Source organism: Hordeum vulgare, chromosome 2H (genome assembly GCF_904849725.1).
Source record: "Hordeum vulgare subsp. vulgare chromosome 2H, MorexV3_pseudomolecules_assembly, whole genome shotgun sequence".
In the NCBI taxonomy this organism is placed as follows: Eukaryota; Viridiplantae; Streptophyta; class Magnoliopsida; order Poales; family Poaceae; genus Hordeum; species Hordeum vulgare.
In genome coordinates, this window is record NC_058519.1 from 11,759,210 (window position 1) to 11,782,876 (window position 23,667).

The following is a 23,667-nucleotide window of genomic DNA, read 5'->3' on the forward strand; positions in this document are numbered from 1 at the left end:
TCACCGCCCAGTCCGGCATTTCCGTGTCAATCCAACGATAGTACATGCAGAGAGGAGGAGGAGACTACCAGGAGGATCAGATTCAAGTAAACAATAATATCAAGTAAACAATAATCTGGATGACTTGAGCATACCGGAGGCCTGATGTACGCAGAAATACATTCGGGTGGATCAGATTCATAATTGGCGCACATGAAACACTTCATGCCCAACCAATCTGAAAAATCCTCCACCTCCTTCACCTTGCAGAGATCACCGCACCAACATCGAACTGCTTCCACACCCCGAGGTAAACTCGCACTCTTCATTTTCTTAGGCCTGATGCTTTGATCCGAGCAAGGCAAACTCATATTGACTAAAGCGGTGGTAGTGTTCTCAAGTGAGGCTGGATGACGGAGGAAGGCAGTCCAATGCCTCCTTTTATAGACCGGAGGAGGGAAAGGTGGCGGGAACGGAGGAGGGAAAGGTGGCGGGAAAGGAAACGTGGAAATTTAGGCGGGAACGGAGGAGGGAAAGGTGGCGGGAAAGAAGACGTGGAAATTTTGGCGGGAACGGAGGAGGGAAAGGTGGCGGGAAATAGTGTGCTTTGAGATTCCAGCAGGTTTTCACATGTGTGGCGCCTAAACCTTGGGCGTTGCACATGTGTGGCGCCTAAGGTTTAGGCGTTGCACATGTGTGGCGCCTAAGCCTTGGGCGCCACACATGTGAAAACCTGCTGGAAGCTTAATTTTGACAGCAATACAGCATTTTTGACAACAACTAAATGGTTCACAACAAGTGCAACAGCATCATCATATATTTAGACAACATTTTTGACAGCATCATCATCATATATTTAGACAGCAACTAAATGGTTCACAACAAGTGCAACAGCAACTAAATGGTTCACAACTCGAAATAGTTCACAACAAAAGTAAATAGTCCACAACAAAAGTAAATGGTTCACAACACAAGTGCAACACCAACTCCAAATGGCTCTGGTTCACATCTTGGGGCCTCGTCCCCTCTTAGAAACTAGCTTCTTTCTTCTGGCAACCACAAATTGCTCCGTGTCATCCGACTCATCGTCATCGTCATCCTCATCCTCATCGTCCATGTTTCTCATCCTTGACAAGCGAGAGCCCCCGGCGACCGGGTTCTTTCCTTTCGCATAATCATCCGGTGAGTACCGCCTAAATTCCTTCCTAGGCTTCAACATGTAAGCGGAGCGTTGGAAAGCCTTCAACGTCATCCCATCCGCAACCTAATACATATGAAGGTTCAAAGTTCAAAGTTGAAGGTTGAAAGTTGAAGGTTGAAAGTGCAAAATGTTTTATGGCTATGTCATACCTCAGTAGTGTCAACATCATCCTCTACAGTATTTCTTTGGGTATTAGCTGCCGAGGTAATGTCACCATCGTCCATACGAGCGCCCGAAGAAGCTGAATCGTCTAGAGTATTTCTTTCGGATGAACCGGATCTCGAAGGTGAAACATATTCAGGGTCACGGCAACCTAAAATGTTGGATAGGCGCCGTAACTTCTAGCCCTGTTCCTGTTAGATTCAAATATAAATGACATATATTAGGTAACCTATAATGTTGCATTCGTGGGCAAAATAATAATAATGACACAACACCTTTATGAATAGACGAAGTGCAGATTCTCCCTTTTTTTCCTCCAGGTGTGTTATCTAGAATATCTTCGGACTCATCAGCTTGTTTCATGACCTCTTTGCGCTATGATCACAAGACAATGACATGCAAGTGAATAGGTGCACTAGAATTCATATGATACATAGGTGAGCACACTTACCACAAAGTTCAGGACAAGGGCGAAGGAAGTTTGGTACCCTTCGCGAATTAACTTGTTGTAACGGCTTTGGGCAAGTGCATCGTACTCAGTGGGTTCTTCCAATATGTCCTCCTCGTAAGCCGGCGGACAAATCTCGACATGAGTACTCGCCTGAAACCATCTTAAGTAGTTGCTGAACGCAAGCGGACAATGCTGGCGGTACTGGGTTCGTCGTATGCTCGAAGCTGCCTGCACACTTTGCTCGAACATAACGACATAGCTCTTATGATGCTTCTGCCAATCCTTGATCTTTCGCTGCCTCCTCCTATCCAACCTGCTTTCAACAAAACACATCAGTAGCTCGCTCAACACTAAGAACAAAACTAATCAGTACTTCTTTTTTGTTACCTGTGAAGCTGTGTGTCCGTGTCCACCCACTCCGGCGGGTGTGGCTGAAAGTACCCAAATTGACGCATCACACGATGCGGGAGATGAAACTCAACCGCCTAATTGCATATAAGGGGACAACGCATTAGCCAAAGATGTCTTTCCTGCACGCATAGTGGATTGAGATCGAACGTGTGTGCATCACCCAAGTTTGGCCCGACACCATATGGCTCCCATTCAACCTACAACACAAAATGAAAGGCACAATTCATTTTACTCACAACATAGAAGCTGGAAGTCAACTCTGAAACCATCTTACCTGCTCGGGGGTAAGCGAATCCATCTCGTTGGTGTATTGCTTGTACAATAGGTTCACTTCGCTTGCCACCTCCGATACCAAGTCCGACTTGTAAGCCCATGTAGGTTGTCGTACAGGGTTGCCGTGCTCATCCCAGGTATTCCACTGTGAGCTTTTAGGGCGTCCAACAGGTAGGTGTTCCCAGCTCCATACTGAAAGTAGGAGCATACAACCACCAACTCCACCGTCCTTTGTCGTCCTGCGAAAAGCATCGTCCAACTACAAATAACAACAAACATGCATCAGTTTAGCATACAAATAACAACTACTTAATACTAGCAATTTATTACCTGCCGATACAAGTAAGCCAGTGCGGCCGAGCCCCAGCTGAACTTGTTGTCGAAAACAGTCAACGCCTTCAGCCACATCCATGGAGCATTCTTGCCTATGCCGTCAGCAAAGATAGTCCTAGAGATGACGTACCACATGTACACGCGAGCATACCTCTGGATCACCTCGTCATCTGCGTCCTCAGGACAATGAGCAAAGTTCGCGGCAATCCAAGTGAAAGGAGCGTCGGCCGGGACTCTATCTTTCTTCCCTCCATCTTCTACCTCCGGCTCCTGCGGCGACATACCAATAAGAGCCTCCATTTGTTGCCGCCATCCCTCAGAATCAGTGCTAGTAAAAGAGGCTTCCCCTCGATCGGAAGTGCGGTGATCATGGAAACATCTTGAAGAGTAACTGTCATCTCTCCGGTCCGGAGGTGAAAACTATGTGTCTCCGGCCTCCAACGATCAATAAGTGTTGTGACTGCCGCAGCGTTCAGATTGGGAGTTGACCGACTCACAAGCTGCACGAATGGAAGGAGTCCTGTCATCTCGATGTACGGGGTGTACCGCTCATCGTACTGCATTACAGAGGATGCCCCATGAGACCGGATCTTCAAGGTCGTAAGCTCCTGCAAACATATAGGAGAAGAAGATATCAAGTGCTTATTACATTTTCAAAAAATTACTCATCTACTAATCATTTTCTACTTACCATCTTCTTCTCCGACATGAAATAGGCCCGGTGTTCAACGTCATAAACATTATTCAGAAGCCACACCATCCTAAAAATCACAAAAAAAATTACTCATCTACTCATATACTAACTAATATTCAAAAAATTACTCATCTACTCATATACTAACTAATATTCAAAAAATTACACCATCCTACAATCCTAAGAACTCAAATCCTAACTACTCAAATCCTAAGAACTCAAATTACTCATCTACTCATATACTAACTCATATTCACCATATCCTAACTACTCAAATCCTAAGAACTCATATGAACTACTACTACTCATATACTCATATACTAACTACAAATATGAACTACTACTACTAATATACTAACATACTAACTACTACTACTAACTACTAATACTAACTATTAATACTAACTACAAATATGAACTACTACTACTAATATACTCATATACTAACTACTAATACTAACTACAAATATGAACTACTACTACTCATCTACTCATATACTAACTCATATCCTAACTAGTCAAATCCTAAGAACCTACTCAAATCAATCTACTCAACAAAAACCTAATACACTTGGATAGAAGGATGGGAAACGGAAGGGATGGGGGAGGAGATTACCTTGGGGGGTCAATCCAAGGAAGAAATCACCAGATCTGAAGGAGATGGGGGAGGGGATTAGGGAGGGGGTGAGAGCCAGCCGCCGTTGCAGTTTCTGTTTGAATGAGGGAGGGGGTGGGGAGGGGGGCTGGCCCGTGGCCAGTTAAGTCAATGTGTGGCGCCTAAACGTTCGGCGCCACACATTACAATGTGTGATTCCTGAGGCTTAGGCGTCACACGGCCTTGGGGGGTGGGCCCTCCCTGCCAGGTGGTCGGGGGTGTGGCGCCGAACGGCTAGGCGTCACACAGTGTAGTGTGGCGCCTAGGTGTCGGGCGCCACACAAAAGGGTCAGGCCGATGAAATATTTCCCCCGAGGGGTCACTCCGTGAGTTCTTTCCCCCAGGGGTTATTTTTGTCAATTTTGCCTGAGTTGTATTCATGCTACTGACTTAACCGCGTCGCTACAAATCGCCACCCATGGACACATATGTGACAATAGTAAATTCATTATTTGACCTGGCACTTGTATTTCTATATGTTTTGTTACCAAGATGGAAGGTTCTAGTACACGTCATCCCAACCATGTAGAGCTCAAACAGACGGCAGTGCTGCGGTGAGCGCATGCACGTCATCTGTACTATAAAAAGCACGAGAGGGCAGATCCAACTCACCATCTCAGCCGTCTAATCACGCAATCAAGGGCTTAAAATCTCTGTTAACGAATCTAACAGCACTTACGAAACGCTAATCCCTTCCCGCACGGCCCTGTAAAAAAAAGAACCTCTGTATTATAAAAAGCACGAGAGGACAGATTCAACTCACCATCTCAGCCGTCTAATCACGCAATCAAGGGCTTAAAATCTCTGTTAACGAATCTAACCGCACTTACGAAATGCTAATCCCTTCCCGCACGGCCCCGTAGAAAAAAGAACCTCTCTATTATAAAAAGCACGAGAGGGCAGATCCAACTCACCATCTCAGCCGTCTAATCACGCAATCAAGGGCTTAAAATCTCTGTTAACGAATCTAACCGCACTTACGAAACGCTAATCCCTTCCCGCACGGCCCCGTAGAAAAAAGAACCTCTGTATTATAAAAAGCACGAGAGGGCAGATCCAACTCACCATCTCAGCCGTCTAATCACGCAATCAAGGGCTTAAAATCTCTGTTAACAAATCTAACAGCACTTACGAAACGCTAATCCATTCCCGCGCGGCCCTGTAGAAAAAAGAACATCTGTATTATAAAAAGCACGAGAGGGCAGATTCAACTCACCATCTCAGTCGTCTAATCACGCAATCAAGGGCTTAAAATCTCTGTTAACGAATCTAACCGCACTTACGAAATGCTAATCCCTTCCCGCACGGCCCCGTAGAAAAAAGAACCTCTGTATTATAAAAAGCACGAGAGGGCAGATCCAACTCACCATCTCAGTCGTCTAATCACGCAATCAAGGGCTTAAAATCTCTGTTAACGAATCTAACCGCACTTACGAAACGCTAATCCCTTCCCGCACGGCCCCGTAGAAAAAAGAACCTCTGTATTATAAAAAGCATGAGAGGGCAGATCCAACTCACCATCTCAGCCGTCTAATCACGCAATCAAGGGCTTAAAATCTCTCTTAACGAATCTAACCGCACTTACGAAACGCTAATCCCTTCCCGCACGGCCCCGTAGAAAAAAGAACCTCTGTATTATAAAAAGCACGAGAGGGCAAATCCAACTCACCATCTCAGCCGTCTAATCACGCAATTAAGGGCTAAAATCTTTGTTAACGAATCTAACCGCACTTACGAAACGCTAATCCCTTTCCGCACGGCCCCGTAGAAAAAAGAAGCACGTAAGAAAGGAGAGAATAGCCAGAATATCACTAGTGGAAACCATAAGTGCCAAAATACCACTATGAAAAACCGAAGTGCCAAAATAGCACTCAAGTTCAGTTTTTTCATACCTAAATAGCATTGCCTTCTATTGTGAAACATATTCTGTTAGTCAATGATGGATGGAGCTATCAATTTTTTCTACCTTGCCAAAAATACCCTTCATCTTTTCTCTGAGCATGTGTGTTGCTGCCCGTTGACATGAGGCTAGCTTGTACCGGTCAAAGTGGTTGGTGATTGTTTCGCCAACCCAAGCTTTAGTCACGGCTGTTGTACGCTGCAAGCCAGCCGCTCCACCATTGTATTCGTGTCGTTTCCAGCGACATGGAGACACCGCTCTGCAGCAGCTGTGTGTCGCCATGCCCACCCAGCTCCTCCCTGCATTCAACCCATCGCCGCCCCAACCTTTATGTGGAGCACGGCCCCGTTCATGTCGCCTCCCATCCTCCAGAACCACATGGGGAGCATGGCCCATTTGTGTGTTGCTTGTTGTTGCTTACCATAATACTGTAGCTAGCACCTGCTACTGCACCATGTGGCTGCACGACGCCGTCGCCGCTTGCTAGTTGCTGATGGTGTGAGGCACAACGGCCAACATGGCTGAGGCAGCGCAATAGCGGTCGTGGCGGCTGACTGAGCTAGAGGTGGATGGTTGCGCTGACCCCTTTCCCTTGTCCAGCGGCGAGCATACAGTAAAGGGCAAAGTAGTATTTTTACTCATCGGCTAGTCTCATTTAGCTCATAATGATATCTTGGCATGAATTTTTTTAAGTGAATGCTATTTTGGCATATTGGCTTTTCATAATGGTATTTTGGCACTTGTGGTTTTTCATACGCGAGCCCACGACTAGACACGCCCGTCCCCCGCCCTCGCTCCTCCCTAATTCGATCTCCCACCCAGCCCAAACCACCGCAAGGCTCTGCCGCCCGGAGGAGCCTTGTTGCCGGTGAAGCAGAGCACTCGGGGCGGGCGCGCCGAGGCGGAGAGGTCCGGGCATGGCCCGGGCGCGTCTCGAAGTCCGTGGCGGCGCCGGAGCCGCAGGTCTTGAAGAGCATCTGGACGCCGGAGACCTGGGGTAAGCCGGAGATCTCGTAGAGCGCGAGGCAGCCGTTGAGCTGGACCCGCGCGGCGACGGCGGTGCCGCAGAGGTCGCGCCAGGAGGACATGGCCCGGGCGACGCAGGAGGAGCAGTCCGGGCCGGACAGGTCGTCGCGGCACTGGAAGAGGCCGAAGACGGAGGCGGAGGACGAGGAGGCGGAGGACGAGGAGGTCTTGTAGAACTTGGCGGAGGCCGACTGCGCGGCGAGCGCCGAGGAGAGCGCCGCGACGGTGGGCGGCGGGCTTCCCGCCGGGAAGGTCTGGTTGGCGCGGCCCTTGTAGACCACCGCGTACAGGTCGGCGCACGACGCCGGGCGCGGCGCCGTGGACAGGATGAGCGCGAGCACGGCGGCGGCGGCGAGGAGGAGGAGGCCGCCGGCGCCCATCTGGCCGGCCGCGCTCTGGGTGTTGCGCCGGAGGCAGAGCTCCTCCGCTGCTCACTATCAATCACTGTCCCCTATAACAATTCGTGATACATGGGCTGTAGGGCAGCAGTTGTATGCGTTTGGGACAGATGTTTTGCCTCTGCTCCACGTATTTTGAAGCTGGTTCGGTGCGGCGAGGTAAATAGGAGAGGTAGTGCTAGATGAAAAGTGTTGACTTGACAAGACGATACTTTGTTTATGCAGTACATGCCCGATTCTAAACAGTATATGCACGTTGTGGCCTGACAAAGGAGTACTGGTAGCTTCATCTCTCCCTAATAATAAAGCAAATACGGTTTCTGGTCGTCCGTCGCGGCATTTTTGCAAAAACACTCCTCTATTTTCGGTATTCAACCCGCGGTACGTTTTTAAGTGATACAAAGAGAAAAACGTTTCGTTTTTGTACAAACGCCCCTGTAGAAAAGAAAAAAACCTACCTTCCACAGATCCCGATCCACATCCCCCGCACCCAACTTGCCACCCGCCCACCGCCCCGCGTCAGCCGACCGCTCGCCGTCGGCACCGTCTCCATGCTCCATCAATGAAGCTCCGCCCCCAACCGCCTTCATCTCCCGCACCCACGAGCAGCCCCTGATCCGCTCCCCGCGCCGCCGCCCCGATCCACGCCGGATACCGCCGCCGGCGAGCTGCCGAAGCTGTCGCCCCCAGCCATGCCTCCTCCGGAGCTCTGCCCAGATCCGGAGCGCCGCCCTCGCGAGCAGTCGCGCCGCCCTGCCTCCTGCGCCTCCCCGCTCTCCCTGCCTTTCCTTGCGCCGCAGCCTCGCGCCGCCGCAGCTACATAGGATAAAAAATAAAAAGCGGCCCTCCGATTACATTTTCCTGGAAAATGGAAATACTCTGCATGATGTGTTGAGGGCGTGCACAGATGCTACGGTAGACACACTGGAATTTGTAATACTGGGAGCAACAGGCCCAGTGCCTACGAAGAAGACATCGAAATGCCAGGACTGCAAAAGTGAGCCCCGCCCCCCTCCACATCGCTCATCCACGCCAACCTTTGTTTCATTTGATGCTATAATTTGGCCAATGTTTTGCCTTTTAGGTTCGTTCAAAACTTCCCGTGCTGGAAAATTTGCTTCGTTGTGTGATACATGCCTGGAGTCTAAGGTTGCTCAGAATATGACGAGGTAATGTCTGTTATATAAAGTTTGTTGGCCATGTGATCATTCTAGCTTGTGTTTTTCTTCTTCTCTCATAGAGAATTGTTTCTGTTGTTGGTATTTAGGCCGAGAATCGGACGGCCACCTAAGAATCTCTCCCCGGGGACGAAACCACTACTGCAGCAAGCCCAACTTCATCATATGGTAGGGCACCTAAAAATTTCTACCCAGTTGGAAAGACTGCAAGTGTACCAAGTCCAACTTCATCTCGCATGGTATCTAAGAATTTCTCTCCAGGAGGGAAGACCACATGTGCAGGAAGCCCAACTTCATACGGCAGGGTGCCTAGGAATTTCTACCCAGTAGCAAAGACTCCAAGTGTAGCAAGTCCAACCTCATCTGGCACGGTGTCTAAGAATTTCTCCCCAGGATCGAAGCCTACAAGTGCAGGAAGAATTACAAGAAAGTAGGCTCTCCTGCTTATTAAACTTTAGCTCTGTTTCTCTGACGGGTTCATCTCATCTTATTGCTCTATCTGTATATGTTGTTGCTGCAGGGACAATGGCTTGCACAAGTTGGGTTTCATGAGTGGCATTCTGCCAGAGGGCACAGATGTCGGCTATTATGTCGGGGGAAAGGTTTTACTTCTTGGCTTCCTGCTCTTTGTTTATGCAGCTTCTTTCTTCAGCCAGTCCGAATGAATATTGTTGTTATTAATACTGTTATTGACTAACATTCTAGAGGTTGCTGGATGGCTTCATAAGGAACTTGGAATCTATTGTAATTGCTGCAATACAGTGGTAAAAAATTACCGTCCCGTCCTTCCATTAGCTTTGATACATAAGAAAACTCAGTCGAGTAGTCAGCCTGGACTTTTAGTTACTATATACATGTTAGCGCCATATATTACTACTGAACCTGATCAGAAAGGTCCTTATGCTGGATGAACAGGTTAGCCCTTCACAGTTTGAAGGTCATGCTGGCCAAGCTGCTCGGCGCAAACCGTGAGTTTATATTCTTGTAATGTATTTCGTTGGGCCTTGTTCAAACTCTCGTTCCCTGTGCTAACACTACTGCAGTTACCACAACATATACATGTCCAATGGCGTTTCACTACACGAGTTGTCGGTTTCTCTTTCAAAAGGCAGAAAACCTTCAGAAAGGCAGAACGATGACTTATGCAGCATCTGTTCAGATGGCGGGGAGCTTCTTCTTTGTGACTCCTGTCCGAGAGCTTTTCACAGAGGTAATATTATTATGCACCTATGCCTACTTGCCTAGCCAGTAGGGGTTGTTTCCCAATTAAGCCAACTTCCATTCTTCTTGGGTATTCGGGCATGCGACCATCCTGATATTTGTTTGATGGTTGAATCACTGTCTTTACCATGTAGTTACATAATGTTTTAGAGTGTCAAAAGACCCCTCACTGCTGGTTGTCTATGATTATTTATTGCAGAATGTGTTGGCTTGTCTTCTGTACCAAAAGGAGCTTGGTGTTGCCGGTATTGTGAAAGCAGGCAACAGAGAGAATGTTGTTTGGCATACAACAACAACGCAATAGCTGCTGGGAGGGTTGATGGAGTTGATTCCATTGGACAAATATTTACACGGTCGATACGTATTGCTACAGCGCCTCAGGGTGCATTTGGTGGATGTGCATTGTGCAAGTAAGTGTTCCTCAGGGTGAAATGCATGTTGTAGATCTGTTGATTTTAAGTTTAGAATATTGATATATGTTCAGATGAGGACTGAAGTTAGTGGCTAGAAAGCCAGCAGACAGTACCAAAGTTTGTTGGTTTTACTCAACTTGGTGTTGCTCTTCATCGATACTCAATCAAGATGAGGGTGACCATGATAGCTGGTGTTGAGTATAGGTATATGCACTGAATTTTCCGTTGTGCGAAAACAACAAATGGGAGTCTTTCTATTTTGTGCTACCATATTTCAATGTAAGAACATGATGATGCAAATGAACCTCATTATGTAGCCATATGTAATGTCAGTTTTTTACTATGTAAACTGTGATAGGAGTAGGCCCACATAAATGTGTATCCATTTTGCCTTCTATTGATCCATGACAAAAGGGATGTGATAGACTGAGTGGCCGTTGCTATTGAAACAAAGGAGTGGAACTGGTAATATTTGAATCAATAGAGGTTATCTTTCATATGGATTTTTATTATTAGATACTTGCATATGTGTGTCACTTCCTTAGGTCATGATTGATTCATATAACCATCAATTATATTTATGCCACTGGCAGTCCCTGTACATTCTTTTTTATCTACTGTAAAAAATATTTCGGTTATAAGCATCATACATTTCAGTCTATAAGTAAGATTATGAGTTTATCCAGTGCCGAAAACAAATCTGTTGAACATGTTTGTTCTAGCAGTTTTATACAATAATTAATGTGCATATGAAGTTCCATTCCATGTGAAGTGAAAGATTGATTTCTTATGGAATTCTTCAGGTTTGATTGGTGAACCTACATTGAGCAAAGAAGATATGCTTATTTATGTTGAATATTTTGTAGGTAATATCCATCCAGCCATACATAACACTGATATTCCCATTCTTTATCAATGTGTACTTGGCCTCTACTCTGTCGTGCATTGACAATAGGCTGGGACATCTATTGTTGTTTGAATAATCTTACACTGTAAAATAATTTATGGTAGGAAACATATTAACCAGGGCACAAATTTTGTTTAATTAAATAATTTTAGAAGTACTATCAACTTTTTGGCTGATTTCCCGAACTAAATAATGGCTAATTTTTTTGAACCAATTATTTGTGAGCTACGGAGTAGAACAATTATTATTCACAGTATATTGTAATTAAGAAACAAGAGTGATTTAATGCTAGAAAATTACAAGATAAGTATTGCACCACTACAATATCTATGTCACCAAGCCTGATGTCCGTACCTTTTATTCTCCCGTTGCAACACACGGGCATTTTTACTAGTAATTAATTCATTCGTGGACCCAAAACCCGGTCTATCTTGTGCAGACTACAGACTTCGTGTACCATCCATATGGTTCTGTTATGTGCTTAAGTATAATCAAAAAAGAATAGTGTTGTAAACGACCAAATGCCTTGGATAGAAGGGGAAAAAAAGTCAATTCCTAATTGTTGGTCAATGTTCAGTAGTATTGATTGGCTATTCTTAAGTCATATACTCCTCGAGTTTCAAAATAATTAAAGTTGTCAGTTTATCTTAAGCATAATTTTATTAAGTTTGATCAAGTCTATAAAAATATATGAATAACTACACTATCAAATTGGCTTCATTAGATATATTATGAAAAATATATTTTCATATTGCCTATATTGGATATTGTAGTTCATAGCAAAACTATAGACTGGCTCAAACTTTTTAAACTTATTACTACTCCCTCCGATTTCTAAATGTAAGACCTTTTAGAGATTTCAATATAGATTACATACGGAGTAAAATAAGTGAATGTACACTCTAAAATATGTCTATATACATCTGTATGTAGTCCATATTGAAATCTTTAAAAGGTCTTATATTTAGGAACGGATGAAGTATTTTAGAACTTCAATTATTATGAAACGATTGAAATATGCTTTTTGATGTAAATTAAATCTTATTGGTAATAAGCTCTCTTCCTGGGAAAGCACATTTGGCAAGTTGAACGTCAGCTAATGGGCCACGTTACACGGACCGGACAGGACACTGATCTTGTGGCTAATGGTTCTACCATGTGATTAAATATTAGTGAGAAATGTTACTAGCATAGTAATCGAGCGAAAAGTCTTTGTTTGAAATGTATGCTAACTTTGCGTGCTAATATATGATTAGTATTTAACAGCGAGCGCATGAAAAATTCCATATCAGGTTGGGAAAATCTGCTTGTGCATATCTTGGTCTGTATTAAGCATTAATTAAATTGTTATACAAAATGCGCTTAATATTTAAGTTGGCTGGTTGACGTATATGTAGTGGCCTCAAACTATATTGCTGTCCCAAAAGGCCCAAACTATATAACGGAGATCACATGCAGGTAGAGTTCCAAACTGCCTGGTAGTACTGCACCTGGCGCATGGCAAGATTCTGTAACTGATTCCTACTTAAGCCTGCCGCGATACAAGGGGAAAGAGGAAGGATACAGGGGGCAGGGTCCGGGAATACCGGGACAACACAGATCCCGAGCGACTTTGAACAGCCAAGATGCCGTGCACTGAGGTGCTCGGTCACTAAAACAAATTTTCGGTCTGTGAAGAGGTGTCTTGCGGCAGAACAATGGAGGTACTTGGCAAATCTGTGATTGCTGAGCCCAACAATGTGATTTTCTTGTCCACTATTCTTAACACAGAAGGGCAAATCCCCAGTCACAAGTGTGACAAGAGGTGCCAGAATGAGCACATCTTTGGAAACATGTACCGCTGCAAACTGACTGGATTGACACACATCTGTGACAAAAACTGTAACCAGAGGATCCTCTATGACAACCACAACTCGCTCTGCCGAGTGAGTGGGCAGTTGTTCCCGTTCTCGCCACTGGAGCTGCAGGCCGTGAGGGGGATTCGGAGGAAGCATGAAGCTGACAGCCATGAAGGGTGCTCCTTTAAGCGCAGGCGTGGTGCACAACTTCATCCTTCTCCTTTTGAGAGCTCCTACTCCGCCGTGTCTCCGATACCGAGCCAACTTGGAGATGGCATGGACCTGAGCTAGAGCTAACGAGACTTCCATCTTTTCTTTCCCCGGCTACCTTATGCGGATCTCTACTCCATTTCCCCTTCTTTGACAGGATGGAAACTATAAGAGCTTCCTTCTTTGTAGACTTATGAAGGGATATGAGACTCCTTTAGAGGCACTAAATAATGTCTATGTAGTATAAATTCAGTTTCATGGGACCTTGTTGTAATCGTAACTTCGATTGAACAGCCTATTCTGAATTACTTAGTGTTAATCATTTGCTATTACCGTTTAGATATTTCCATATAGCGTGGTGCTCTTGCTTGCTCTAACTTTTCATTACTCTAGCTCCTTTCTTTCTTATGCTTTCTTGAGGTTCATTATCCGATGTGTTTCAGTGCAGTCAAGCTGTGCAAATTTGCTTGACATAGTCGGTGATGTAAATCTGTTGCAGATTACTTGTTCCTGTTTCTTGGGGGAGTGAACTTACTAACTAAATTTCCTTCTTAATTAGTGCTTTTCATGGCAGGTTGGTGATCAAGTCCGAGTTATTTATGGTTTGCTCTCATATAGTGTATTTATTTCAGTTAAATGTTTTCTTCTTTGCAGGTTATGTTTCTAACATCTATATAAAATATATTGCTTCCTCCCGTTTTGTTTTGCCCACCTTCTTTCCTTTACTCCTTTCTGTTTTGCAGGGTGAACCAGGTGCTAACTTTTTTGAAAATATTTTGGTCTATATGTAATGTTCCCTTTGTTAAGTTGATTTTGCTTGTTCTGAGTGTTACCTTGTTTTTTATGCTTGTGCAGGTGAATTGGTGTTCTTTCGCTCTTCTCGGTCCATGGGAGGCAGGAGCCATGGAAGATCATTGAAATCCTTTGCAGCAGTGGGATAGCAAGGTACCATCAAAGTCTTCGGCCGCAGAATGCAGCGACAACCACCATTGTTCGTGATCTATTCAAAGATACATTATTAGCAGTGCAACATCTCTACTGATTCAATCAAATAGTTTGGTTCTTACTAATATTTAAGCCAGCTTCATTTTTAGCCTGCTCGGTTTTTGGGTGCATGTCTTTAATAGAACAACAAATTGATTTTAGGTGCTAAAATAAACATTGAAGGCTACTTCTTCATGGGAATTATTTGTAGACAGCAATCCCGATGGAGATCCCGACTATCGATGTGAAGCCAGGGTGGAAGAAGGGCATGGATATCACCTTCCTAAAAGGAAGGATCTGATTTTTCCGATGCAGTTATGTGTTTCAAAAATTTATTGGGATGCTATTTTTATATTAACTCTATCGTCTATGAAGTTATATTTACAGATATTTCATTTTTTGCATAAGAAGACACACCTTTTTTTGTTTTAAAATATTTTCTGGAGTAATTTTTTTGATTAAACTGCATGATGTTTCATGTGTGTGAATTGCATTTTAGCTAAAAAAATAGATAACAAGGTGGAGAGGATATGAATGGTTGTGACTTCAAGAGTCGTACGGGGAGCCGACTTGATGAGATTGAGGGGAAGTTTTTTGAGGAAAGGGTCGCCCTTGAAGCCAAGTACCAGAAGCTGTATGTCGTGGGTATAAGTCTAACAGTAGATGTGTAGGGTACGAAAGGATGGGCAGAGCCTTAGCTATGGCGAGGCTGTATGAGTTCAGGCCCCTCTACGGTGGAGGTAAAAGCCCTACGTCTCAGTGCTCTTGGGAGCTTGATGTCGAGTGGAATATGGGTTACAGTGAAAAGCCGACCCCTGCACCAATGGGGGAGGGCGGCTTATATAGAGTGCGCTGCCCTTCACAACGGTTTGGTGCACAGGGGTGGAGCAGTGGCGAATAAATGCCTACGTTACAGGTAACGTATGTCTTAAATGCTAATAAACGGCACATGAAAACGTATGACTAAGGGGGGGTTACGATATACAGAGTGGAATCCAGTCGGTAAGTTTGATACGCTCCGAATGCTCATGTCCGACTGGATGATGGAGGAATCGTCACCGACTGGATGATGGGAAGTCCTTAATTCAGTCGGAACTGACTAAGGGCCTTGTCCCTTATGAAGGGTAGTCCTTGGGTAGGACCTATAGGGCAGGCCTAAGACCCTACCCTGGGACTATAACCCCATCATTAGTCCCCGAATGGATCGGGGTTGGAACGACGAAGCGACGCTTGGAGTACGGATCCGACTGGTATGGATGCGACTTTGGCGTTGTTTGCCTCGATCCATTTTATCCTCTTGACCAATGATCCTAGTGGATATATCTATGAAACGAACCGTCAGAGATCGAGTGCTTCCGCGGAATCTTTCGACGTGACCGGTCAACTGACAGCGGCGGATTTTCCGGGATCCTCAAATTTCGGTTGCCGCGCGCTCAGCGGGGATGACGGCATCATCATCGAGTAGTTTCTGCCGCCTCGATTACCGCGCCTTCATCTCCTCCACTAATATCGCAGCAGCCGGTCGGGGGATAAGATTTCGGGGCCACCTGTTAGTGACCCTGTCGGAAGCTTATTTAAACCTCCCCAGCAAGGGTTTCTCGTTGTGCTCTCCTGATTACTCGCACTCGCCCCGCTCCTCCTGTAGCTCCCTGCGCACTCCACGCCTCCTCCTTCCTCTCCTCCCCTGCGGATCTGCAGCCTCCACCATGATGAAGGGCATACGAGCAAGCTCGAGTCGCAGAAGAAGAAGAAGAAGGCGGCTCCTGCTCAGCGGCGACAGCGTGCTCTGCCGGCGGGTTGGATCCAGGGGGATTTCCTCCCCTCCACGGTGACGAAGGATGACCTGCTGGAGCTGGTGGAGCAAGGTATGATCGAAAATAAGTCGTGGAGGCTGCCGGCGGAGGGCGAGACGGAGCCGGCGCCCCGGGAGGGGGAGCGTGTCTTGCTGCTCGGTCATGTGTACCGAGGCTTCTCTCTGCCTCCTCATCCCTTCTTCAGAGGTATCATGAATCACTTCCGGGCGCAGCTCCACCATTTCCCCCCAACGCAATAGCTCATCTTTCTGCCTTCGTCATGCTTTGCGAGTGCTTTATCGGTTGTCCTCCCCATTGGGGGCTCTTTAAGTACATCTTCTCCGCTAGATCTCAGACTGTCAAAAAGCTTAGCCAGTCGGATAATAAAACCCATCTCCTCCAGCTCTGCGGGGGCTTAGGCTTCCAAAAGAAAACGAAGAGTAGCTACCCCCCTCTCCAGTTGTCCGAGTCAGTTAGGAACTGGTAGTCGACCTGGTTCTACTGCCAGGACATAGCTTGTCTGAATGCTGCGATTGGGTTGCCGCCCTTTAGTCTAGACCGACCGGCTCCGCCCAGGCAGCTTGCGCTCACGAAGATGGAAAAGATCCAGATCCAACCTCTGATCGAAGCGTTGATAGATGTCGTCCGCAAGGGAGTCACCGGCATGGATCTGCTGGAGACTTTTCTGGGTCGGCGCATCCAGACTCTGCAAGCTCGACACCACGCCATGTGGCACTACACGGGGCCTGGGGACTCCACTCGGACTCATCCCGAATGCGTGACCGGGGAGGTTGTGACGGCGTGGGTCTGCGGCATCACAGGCGCCTGCGATAACCCCAGAGGAGCCTGGCGAGTGAAGCCCTTCCGCGCTGACAACCCTCCTCCGAATGAGGTGAGCATATCTTGCCGAGTGCTTACAATTCCCTTAGATTTGCCGCTTTTTCTTGCATCACCGACTGACGTCTGATGTTGTCAACTGTATCTTGTGCACGCGTGGACCAACTGGTATTCTCCCGTCTCGAACGGGAATCTCGCTGAGGAAGAGGAAGGCAGCCAGGAGGGCAGCATGGACAGCGTCGAGTACGTCTCCGACAGTGGGGAGACGGAGGAGGAGACCGAAGAGGAGGAGGGGGGAGTTGGGGAGCAGAGCTTGCCACCCCCACCACCAGAGCCTAGAACCAAGCGCCATCACGAACCCGTGACTCCGTCGGCTCCTCGAGCGGCCCCGAGTGCCTCGCCAGCTCCTCCCGTGGTTCCGAGTGCCTTGCCAGCTACTCCCGTGGCTCTGAGTGCTCGGAGCACAAAGAGGACCAGGGACGCTGCCGCCGAACCCACGGACCAACCTTCCAAGGTGGCCAAACCGAGCGGATCCAAGCCTCAGAAAGCTTTGCCTCAGATGAGGATCGTTGTTCCCGTTGCCTCAGCGTAAGTGTCTTGTTCTCCTATCTTCTTTCAGTATTTGACTGAACTCATGCTTATCGGTCGAGTGGATTTTACTCGACAGAGCTGCTACCTCCGCCACCTCACTGCCATGCCAGGAAGACGATCCCATGGATACGGATAACGTTGCCACATCCCAGCAAGGTACGTCGTGAAGACTCCGAGAGTTTGCATTATTGTTTCGCGAATTCTGTCTTTGATCTTGCCCTTTTTTCTGTGGTCTCACGTCGTTCAGTCGGGCTTCCTTCAGAGGTGATTCATCTGGAGGAGGACGACCAGAGGAGGTCCGAGCAAGCTTCGGTGCCTGTCCTTGAGGTTGTTCCATCTGCTACCGCTCCCGCCATGGACGCGCCGCCAACTGAGACGATGCCGTCGATTGAAACGGTGCTCATCGCGGCTAAACCGACTAGAGCGGGACTTGGGGTGCCCGAGGAGTCTCTTGTCGCGCCAGGTCCGTCGACCGTCTAGTACGACGCCCGACGCCTCCCGAAAGATCAAGTGGGAGCTGCCAAGGAGGCCATGGTGCAGGTGGACTTGATGGCGGGTGATGCCAAGAGTGCGTACGACTCCATCGCATCTTTGTACAAGCGAAGCTTGGAACTCCGGGACGATATCCGAGTAAGTGCGCTAGTAAGTATTTGCTTTCCTCTTGTAACCCAGTGGGTGTTTTAAGCGATATACTCGGATACAGTAGGATTATTTTGCAGTGGGTTCACTCTGAGTGAACCCAGTGGGTGTAGTCCCCGAGACTTCTGTCGAGTGCTTGCACCGACAGTTGTCTTTATATACATTTTCTTTAACTTGATCGGATCAAAACTAATCTGTCCGAATGGTACCGGTGGAAGCACTCCGAGTGCACCTTTTCGAAGTAGTCTCCGAGAGTAATTTTACTCAGGTCGGGTAGTAGTAGCCTCGTAGGCTTGTTTTTTGTTATGTAGCTCAATAGGGCAGACCTGTTCGAGCTTCATGCCAGTGGGGTCACTCTTAGTGAACCCACTGGGTGTAGTCCCCGAGACCGCTGTCGACTGCTTGCGTCGGCAGGGGTCTGAAGAACTTTGAGCTTTTATTGTTTTCCTTGTTGAATGTGTCTGATCTTCTCTTCGCGCTGATTTGCAGAAGACTTGCGAGATGGGATCAGCGTACAATGCTCTGAAGGCTGAAAAGATTCAGCTTGTTGCGGAACTGGAGGCAGTTGTGCATGACTTAGCTGGTGTGAAGGGTGCTCTTGCTGAACGAGAGAAGTCCTTGGAGGAGTACCGTGAGGCAAACAAGGCATTGGTGGCCGAAATTGAGAAAATGGGGAAGCAAAGAACTGAGCTGATGGGTCAGATGAAGGTGATGAACAGTCGGTGCATATCGCAGGAGAAGTACGTCAGTGACTGGGCTAGGAAGATGATTGTGCTGCTCGGTGGTAAGTTTATTTCGAGTGCTTGTCGACTTTGTATTTCATTGTGCGCTTACTTTCTGCTCGTCTTGTCTTTGCAGATTTTTGTATGAACGCTGAGGCTGAAGCAACTGACGTTGAGCGGTCGGTTATTCCGAACGTTCCACTCGGCGACGAAGCCAAATGAGACATGCTCCGAGCGCACATTCGCCTTGGCAAAGTGGGACCTTTCATCGGTCGCCTGAGAGAGGTCGTCGGCCGAATCGACAAGGAGCTGTGGCCCGAAGACGAGTCCCGACGGGAGATAGAAGGGTTGCTGACTCGGCTGGAGGACGTCCCGAACCGAGTGCACGCGTGGAAGAAGTCTGCTGCTCGCTGTGGTGCGTACGTGGCGCTGTCGCTGGTCTGAGTGCACTACAAGGAAGCTCGTGAAGAGAAGCTGAAGGCGTTGCAAGTCGCCAACACCAAGAAGCTTCGATTCGAAGATTTCATGGAGACCTTCCTTGAGAGCGCCACTCGCATCGCAGACGGGATCGACCTCGACACTTTCGTGGAGCCTGCCAGTCCCAGTGCCAGTCCTGACGACGCTTGAAAAACTTAACCTCGGTATGCCGAGTGGTATCTGTATCAAACTTGGGCCACTGTTGTTGGCCGTCACATTCGTGGTTCGGTGTGGGTAAGCTTGATCCACACCGAGCCGACTATCGTAGATCCAACGTTGAATTCGAATCGAATATTTTGCTGTTCTTTCGCCAAGTTTATTTTCTGACACGATTTGAGCCCGTGGTTTTTGTTTGGCGTTTTCTCACACCAATAAGTTTTTTACTTAGGCGATTCTGGATCGCGGCTAAGTCCACGAGTGCGGCATCTCGTGCGCACTCGGAGCGAGTTGATACTCATGTAGTTGTCAGTTGTCTTGACATCCACATGAGTCTCAATGAGGGCCTGCTAAGCCTCCGAGTGGATCTCGAGGATACACTTGAAGGAATCTTTTTACTTAGGCGATTCTGGATCGCAGCTAAGTCTCCGAGTGCGGCATCTCGTGCGCACTCGTAGCGAGTTGATACTCATGTAGTTGTCAGTTGTCTTGACATCCACATGAGTCTCGATGAGGGTCTGCTAAGCCTCCGAGTGGATCTCGAGGATACACTCGAAGGAAGCTTTTTACTTAGGCGATTCTGGATCGCAGCTAAATTCCCGAGTGCAGCATCTTGTGCGCACTCGGAGCGAGTTGATACTCATGTAGTTGTCAGTTGTCTTGACATCCACATGAGCCTCGATGAGGGCCTGCTAAGCCTCCGAGTGGATCTCGAGGATACACTTGAAGGAAGCTTTTTACTTAGGTGATTCTGGATCGCAGCTAAGTCTCCGAGTGCGGCATCTCATGCACACTCGGAGAGAGTTGATACTCATGTAGTTGTCAGTTATCTTGACATCCACATGAGCCTCGATGAGGGTCTGCTAAGCCTCCGAGTGGATCTCGAGGATACACTTGAAGGAAGCTTTTTACTTAGGCGATTCTGGGTCACAGCTAAGTCCCCGAATGCGGCATCTCGTGCGCACTCGTAGCGAGTTGATACTCATGTAGTTGTCAGTTGTCTTGACATCCACATGAGTCTCGATGAGGGTCTGCTAAGCCTCCGAGTGGATCTCGAGGATACACTCGAAGGAAGCTTTTTACTTAGGCGATTCTGGATCGCAGCTAAGTCCCCGAGTGCGGCATCTCGTGCGCACTCAAAGCGAGTTGATACTCATGTAGTTGTCAGTTGTCTTGACATCCACATGAGCCTCGATGAGGGTCTGCTAAGCCTCCGATGGATCTCGAGGATACACTCGAAGGAAGCTTTTTACTTAGGCGATTCTGGGTCGCAGCTAAGTCCCCGACTGCGGCATCTCGTGCGCACTCGGAGCAAGTTGATAGTTAGGCGATTCTGGATCGCAGCTAAGTCCCCGAGTGCGACTTTTAGTGCACACTTGGAGAGAGTTTGTACTTAGGCGATTCTGGATCGCAGCTAAGTCCCCGAGTGTGACGTTTAGTGCACACTCGGAGAAAGTTTGTACTTAGGCGATTCTGGATCGCAGCTAAGTCCCCGAGTGTGACGTTTAGTGCACACTCGGAGAAAGTTTGTACTTAGGCGATTCTGGATCGCAGCTAAGTCCCCGAGTGTGACGTTTAGTGCACACTCGGAGAAAGTTTGTACTTCGGCGATTCTGGATCGCAGCTAAGTCCCCGAGTGTGACGTTTAGTGCATAGTCGGAGAAAGTTTGTACTTAGGCAATTCTGGATCGCAGCTAAGTCCCCGAGTATGACGTTTAGTGCACACTCGGAGAAAGTTTGTACTTAGGCGATTCTGGATCGCAGCTAAGTTTTTTTTTTAGACCGGAGTCTGCCAACGCGGAAGAATCTTGAATCTACAAAAGATCAATCTGCTTTGTATTACTTCAATGATACTTGTTCTTCACATTGCTCCATTCGGCGGTCACATGTAGAAGCGCTTCAGGAGATCTCCATTCCATGCTCGCGGCTCATCCGTTTCCCTGTCGAGGTTGTAGAGTCGATATGCTCCGTTGTTCAGCACCTTGGAGATGATGAAGGGTCCTTACCAAGCGGGAGCCAACTTGTGAGGTCTCTGCTGATCCACTCGGAGCACCAGGTCGCCTGCTTGGAATGTACGACTCCTGACGTGCCGCGCGTGAAATCGTCATAGATCTTGTTGATAAATGGTTGAGCGAGTCAATGCCATCTCGCGCTCCTCTTCTAGAAGATCCACTCTGTCTTGTCTGGCTTGCTCTGCTTCGGCTTCGGAGAAGAGTTCGACTCGTGGAGCGTTGTGAAGCAAGTCACTCGGAAGGACTGCCTCTGCTCCGTAAACGAGGAAGAACGGGGATCGCCCTGTAGATCTATTTGGAGTTGTGCGGAGGCCCCACAATACCGAAGGAAGCTCGGTGACCCATGCACCGGCAGCATGTCCAACTTCCCGCAGGAGTCGAGGCTTCAACCCTTGAAGAATAGGTCCATTCGCCCGCTTTGCTTGCCCGTTTGTTTGGGGATGCGCCACAGATGCAAAATCCACTCGGATACCTTGGCCTGTACAGAAACCTTTGAATCTGTCCGAGTCAAAGTTTGTGCCATTGTCAGTGATTATGTTCTGCGGTACCTCGAATCTGGAGATGATGTCCCTGACAAACTTGATGGCCGTAAGGGCGTCAAGTTTCTTGATGGGCTTGGCTTCAATCCACTTGGTGAACTTGTCGACTGCCACCAACAGATGTGTGAATCCACCTTTGCCTGTCCTGAATGGACCGACTATATCTAATCCCCACACTGCAAACGGTCAAACAAGGGGGATTGTCTTCAGCGCAGACGTTGGCTTGTGAGACTTGTTCGAGTAGAACTGACAGCCTTCGCATCGGTCGACCATCTCATTCGCCTGCAACCAGAAGAAACCAGCTCTGAATGCTTTGTCGACGATTGCTCTTGAGGAGGCATGATGACCACAAGTTCCCGAGTGAATTTCTTCCAGGATTAACTGCCCCTCCTCAGGGGAGATGCATCGTTGAAGGACGCCTGAAACACTTTCTTTGTACAACTGGCCATCAATGACGGTGAACGACTTCGACCTGCGGACGATCTGTCTGGCTTGGACCTCATCTTCTGGTAATTCTCGCCTTAGGATGTACGCAATGAACGGCACAGTCCAATCGGGGATGATAGCAAGAATCTCCATGATCAGATCAACCACAGCGGGGACCTCGACTTCAGTCGGATCTGTCGAGCTCTTTGGTCGTACTGGTTCCTCTGTGAAGGGATCTTCTTTAACTGAGGGAAGGTGTAGGTGCTCGAGGCAGACATCACTCGGGACTGGTCTCCGAGTGGATCCATGTTTCGCCAACTCATCAGCTGCTTGGTTTTTCAGTCGCGGAACATGGTGGAGTTCCAGACCTTCAAACTTTTTCTCGAGCTTCCTCACTGCGTTGCAGTATGTAGTCATGGTGGGGTTCCTTATGTCCCACTCCTTCATCACTTGATTAACCACCAAATCTGAATCGCCATAGACCATCAGGCGACGGACGTCGAGTGTAATGGCCATGCTCAATCCATAAAGGAGAGCTTCATACTCTGCCTCGTTGTTGGAGGAATCGAAATGTATCTGCAACACATACTTGAGATTGTCACCCTTTGGCGATATGATCACAACGCCAGCGCCTGAGCCATTCAACATCTTGGACCCATCGAAGAACATTGTCCAATGAGCCGAGTAGATGTGAGTCGGTTGCTGTTGTTCTACCCATTCTGCTATGAAGTCAGCCAGAGCTTGAGACTTTATAGCTTTCTTGGCCTCGAACTTGATGTCGCAGTATAACATCTCCATTGCCCACTTCGCCACTCGGCCTGGTGCGTCCCGATTATGGAGGATTTCCGACAATGGAGCATCAGAAACGACAGACACCGAGTGGTCTTGGAAATAATGAGCCACCTTCTTCATAGTCATGTAAATCCCGTAAATAAGTTTTTGATAGTGGGGATACCTCTGCTTGGAAGGAGTCGGGACTTCGGAGACATAATACACTGGCCGCTGAACCTTGTATGCTTTGCCTTCTTCTTCGCGTTCGACTCTGAGAACAGTGCTGACGACATGATTTGTAGCCGCGATGTACAGAAGAAGGGGTTCTTTACTGAGCGGAGCAGTAAGAACCGGCTGGGTGGAAAGTAGGACTTTGAGGTCGTCGAATGCGATTTCGGCTTCGTCTGTCCACTCGAAAGTATCTGATTTCTTCATGAGTCGGTACAAAGGTAGTGCCTTCTCGCCGAGTC

At 47.7% G+C, this 23,667-nt stretch overlaps 2 protein-coding genes and 1 long non-coding RNA gene across 3 annotated transcripts; 2 read left to right on the plus strand and 1 right to left on the minus strand.

Annotated features, from left to right (window-relative positions):
* Positions 1 to 6,562: 6,562 nt before the first annotated feature.
* LOC123429154 (plasmodesmata-located protein 3-like) lies at positions 6,563 to 7,465 on the minus strand. The gene has a single exon (XM_045113214.1). The coding sequence runs from the start codon at positions 7,463 to 7,465 to the stop codon at positions 6,698 to 6,700; it is 768 nt and encodes a 255-aa protein (XP_044969149.1). The 3' UTR covers positions 6,563 to 6,697.
* A 2,146-nt stretch (positions 7,466 to 9,611) lies between these two features.
* LOC123429155 lies at positions 9,612 to 10,150 on the plus strand. Its single transcript, XR_006622625.1, has 3 exons — positions 9,612 to 9,629; positions 9,705 to 9,871; positions 10,082 to 10,150. It is a non-coding gene; the product is annotated as an uncharacterized LOC123429155 (long non-coding RNA).
* Positions 10,151 to 12,873: 2,723 nt separating this feature from the next.
* Positions 12,874 to 13,589, plus strand: LOC123429156. The gene has a single exon (XM_045113216.1). It carries the CDS (start codon positions 12,900 to 12,902, stop codon positions 13,329 to 13,331), a length of 432 nt encoding a protein of 143 aa, XP_044969151.1. The 5' UTR covers positions 12,874 to 12,899; the 3' UTR covers positions 13,332 to 13,589.
* The last annotated feature ends 10,078 nt before the right edge of the window (positions 13,590 to 23,667 follow it).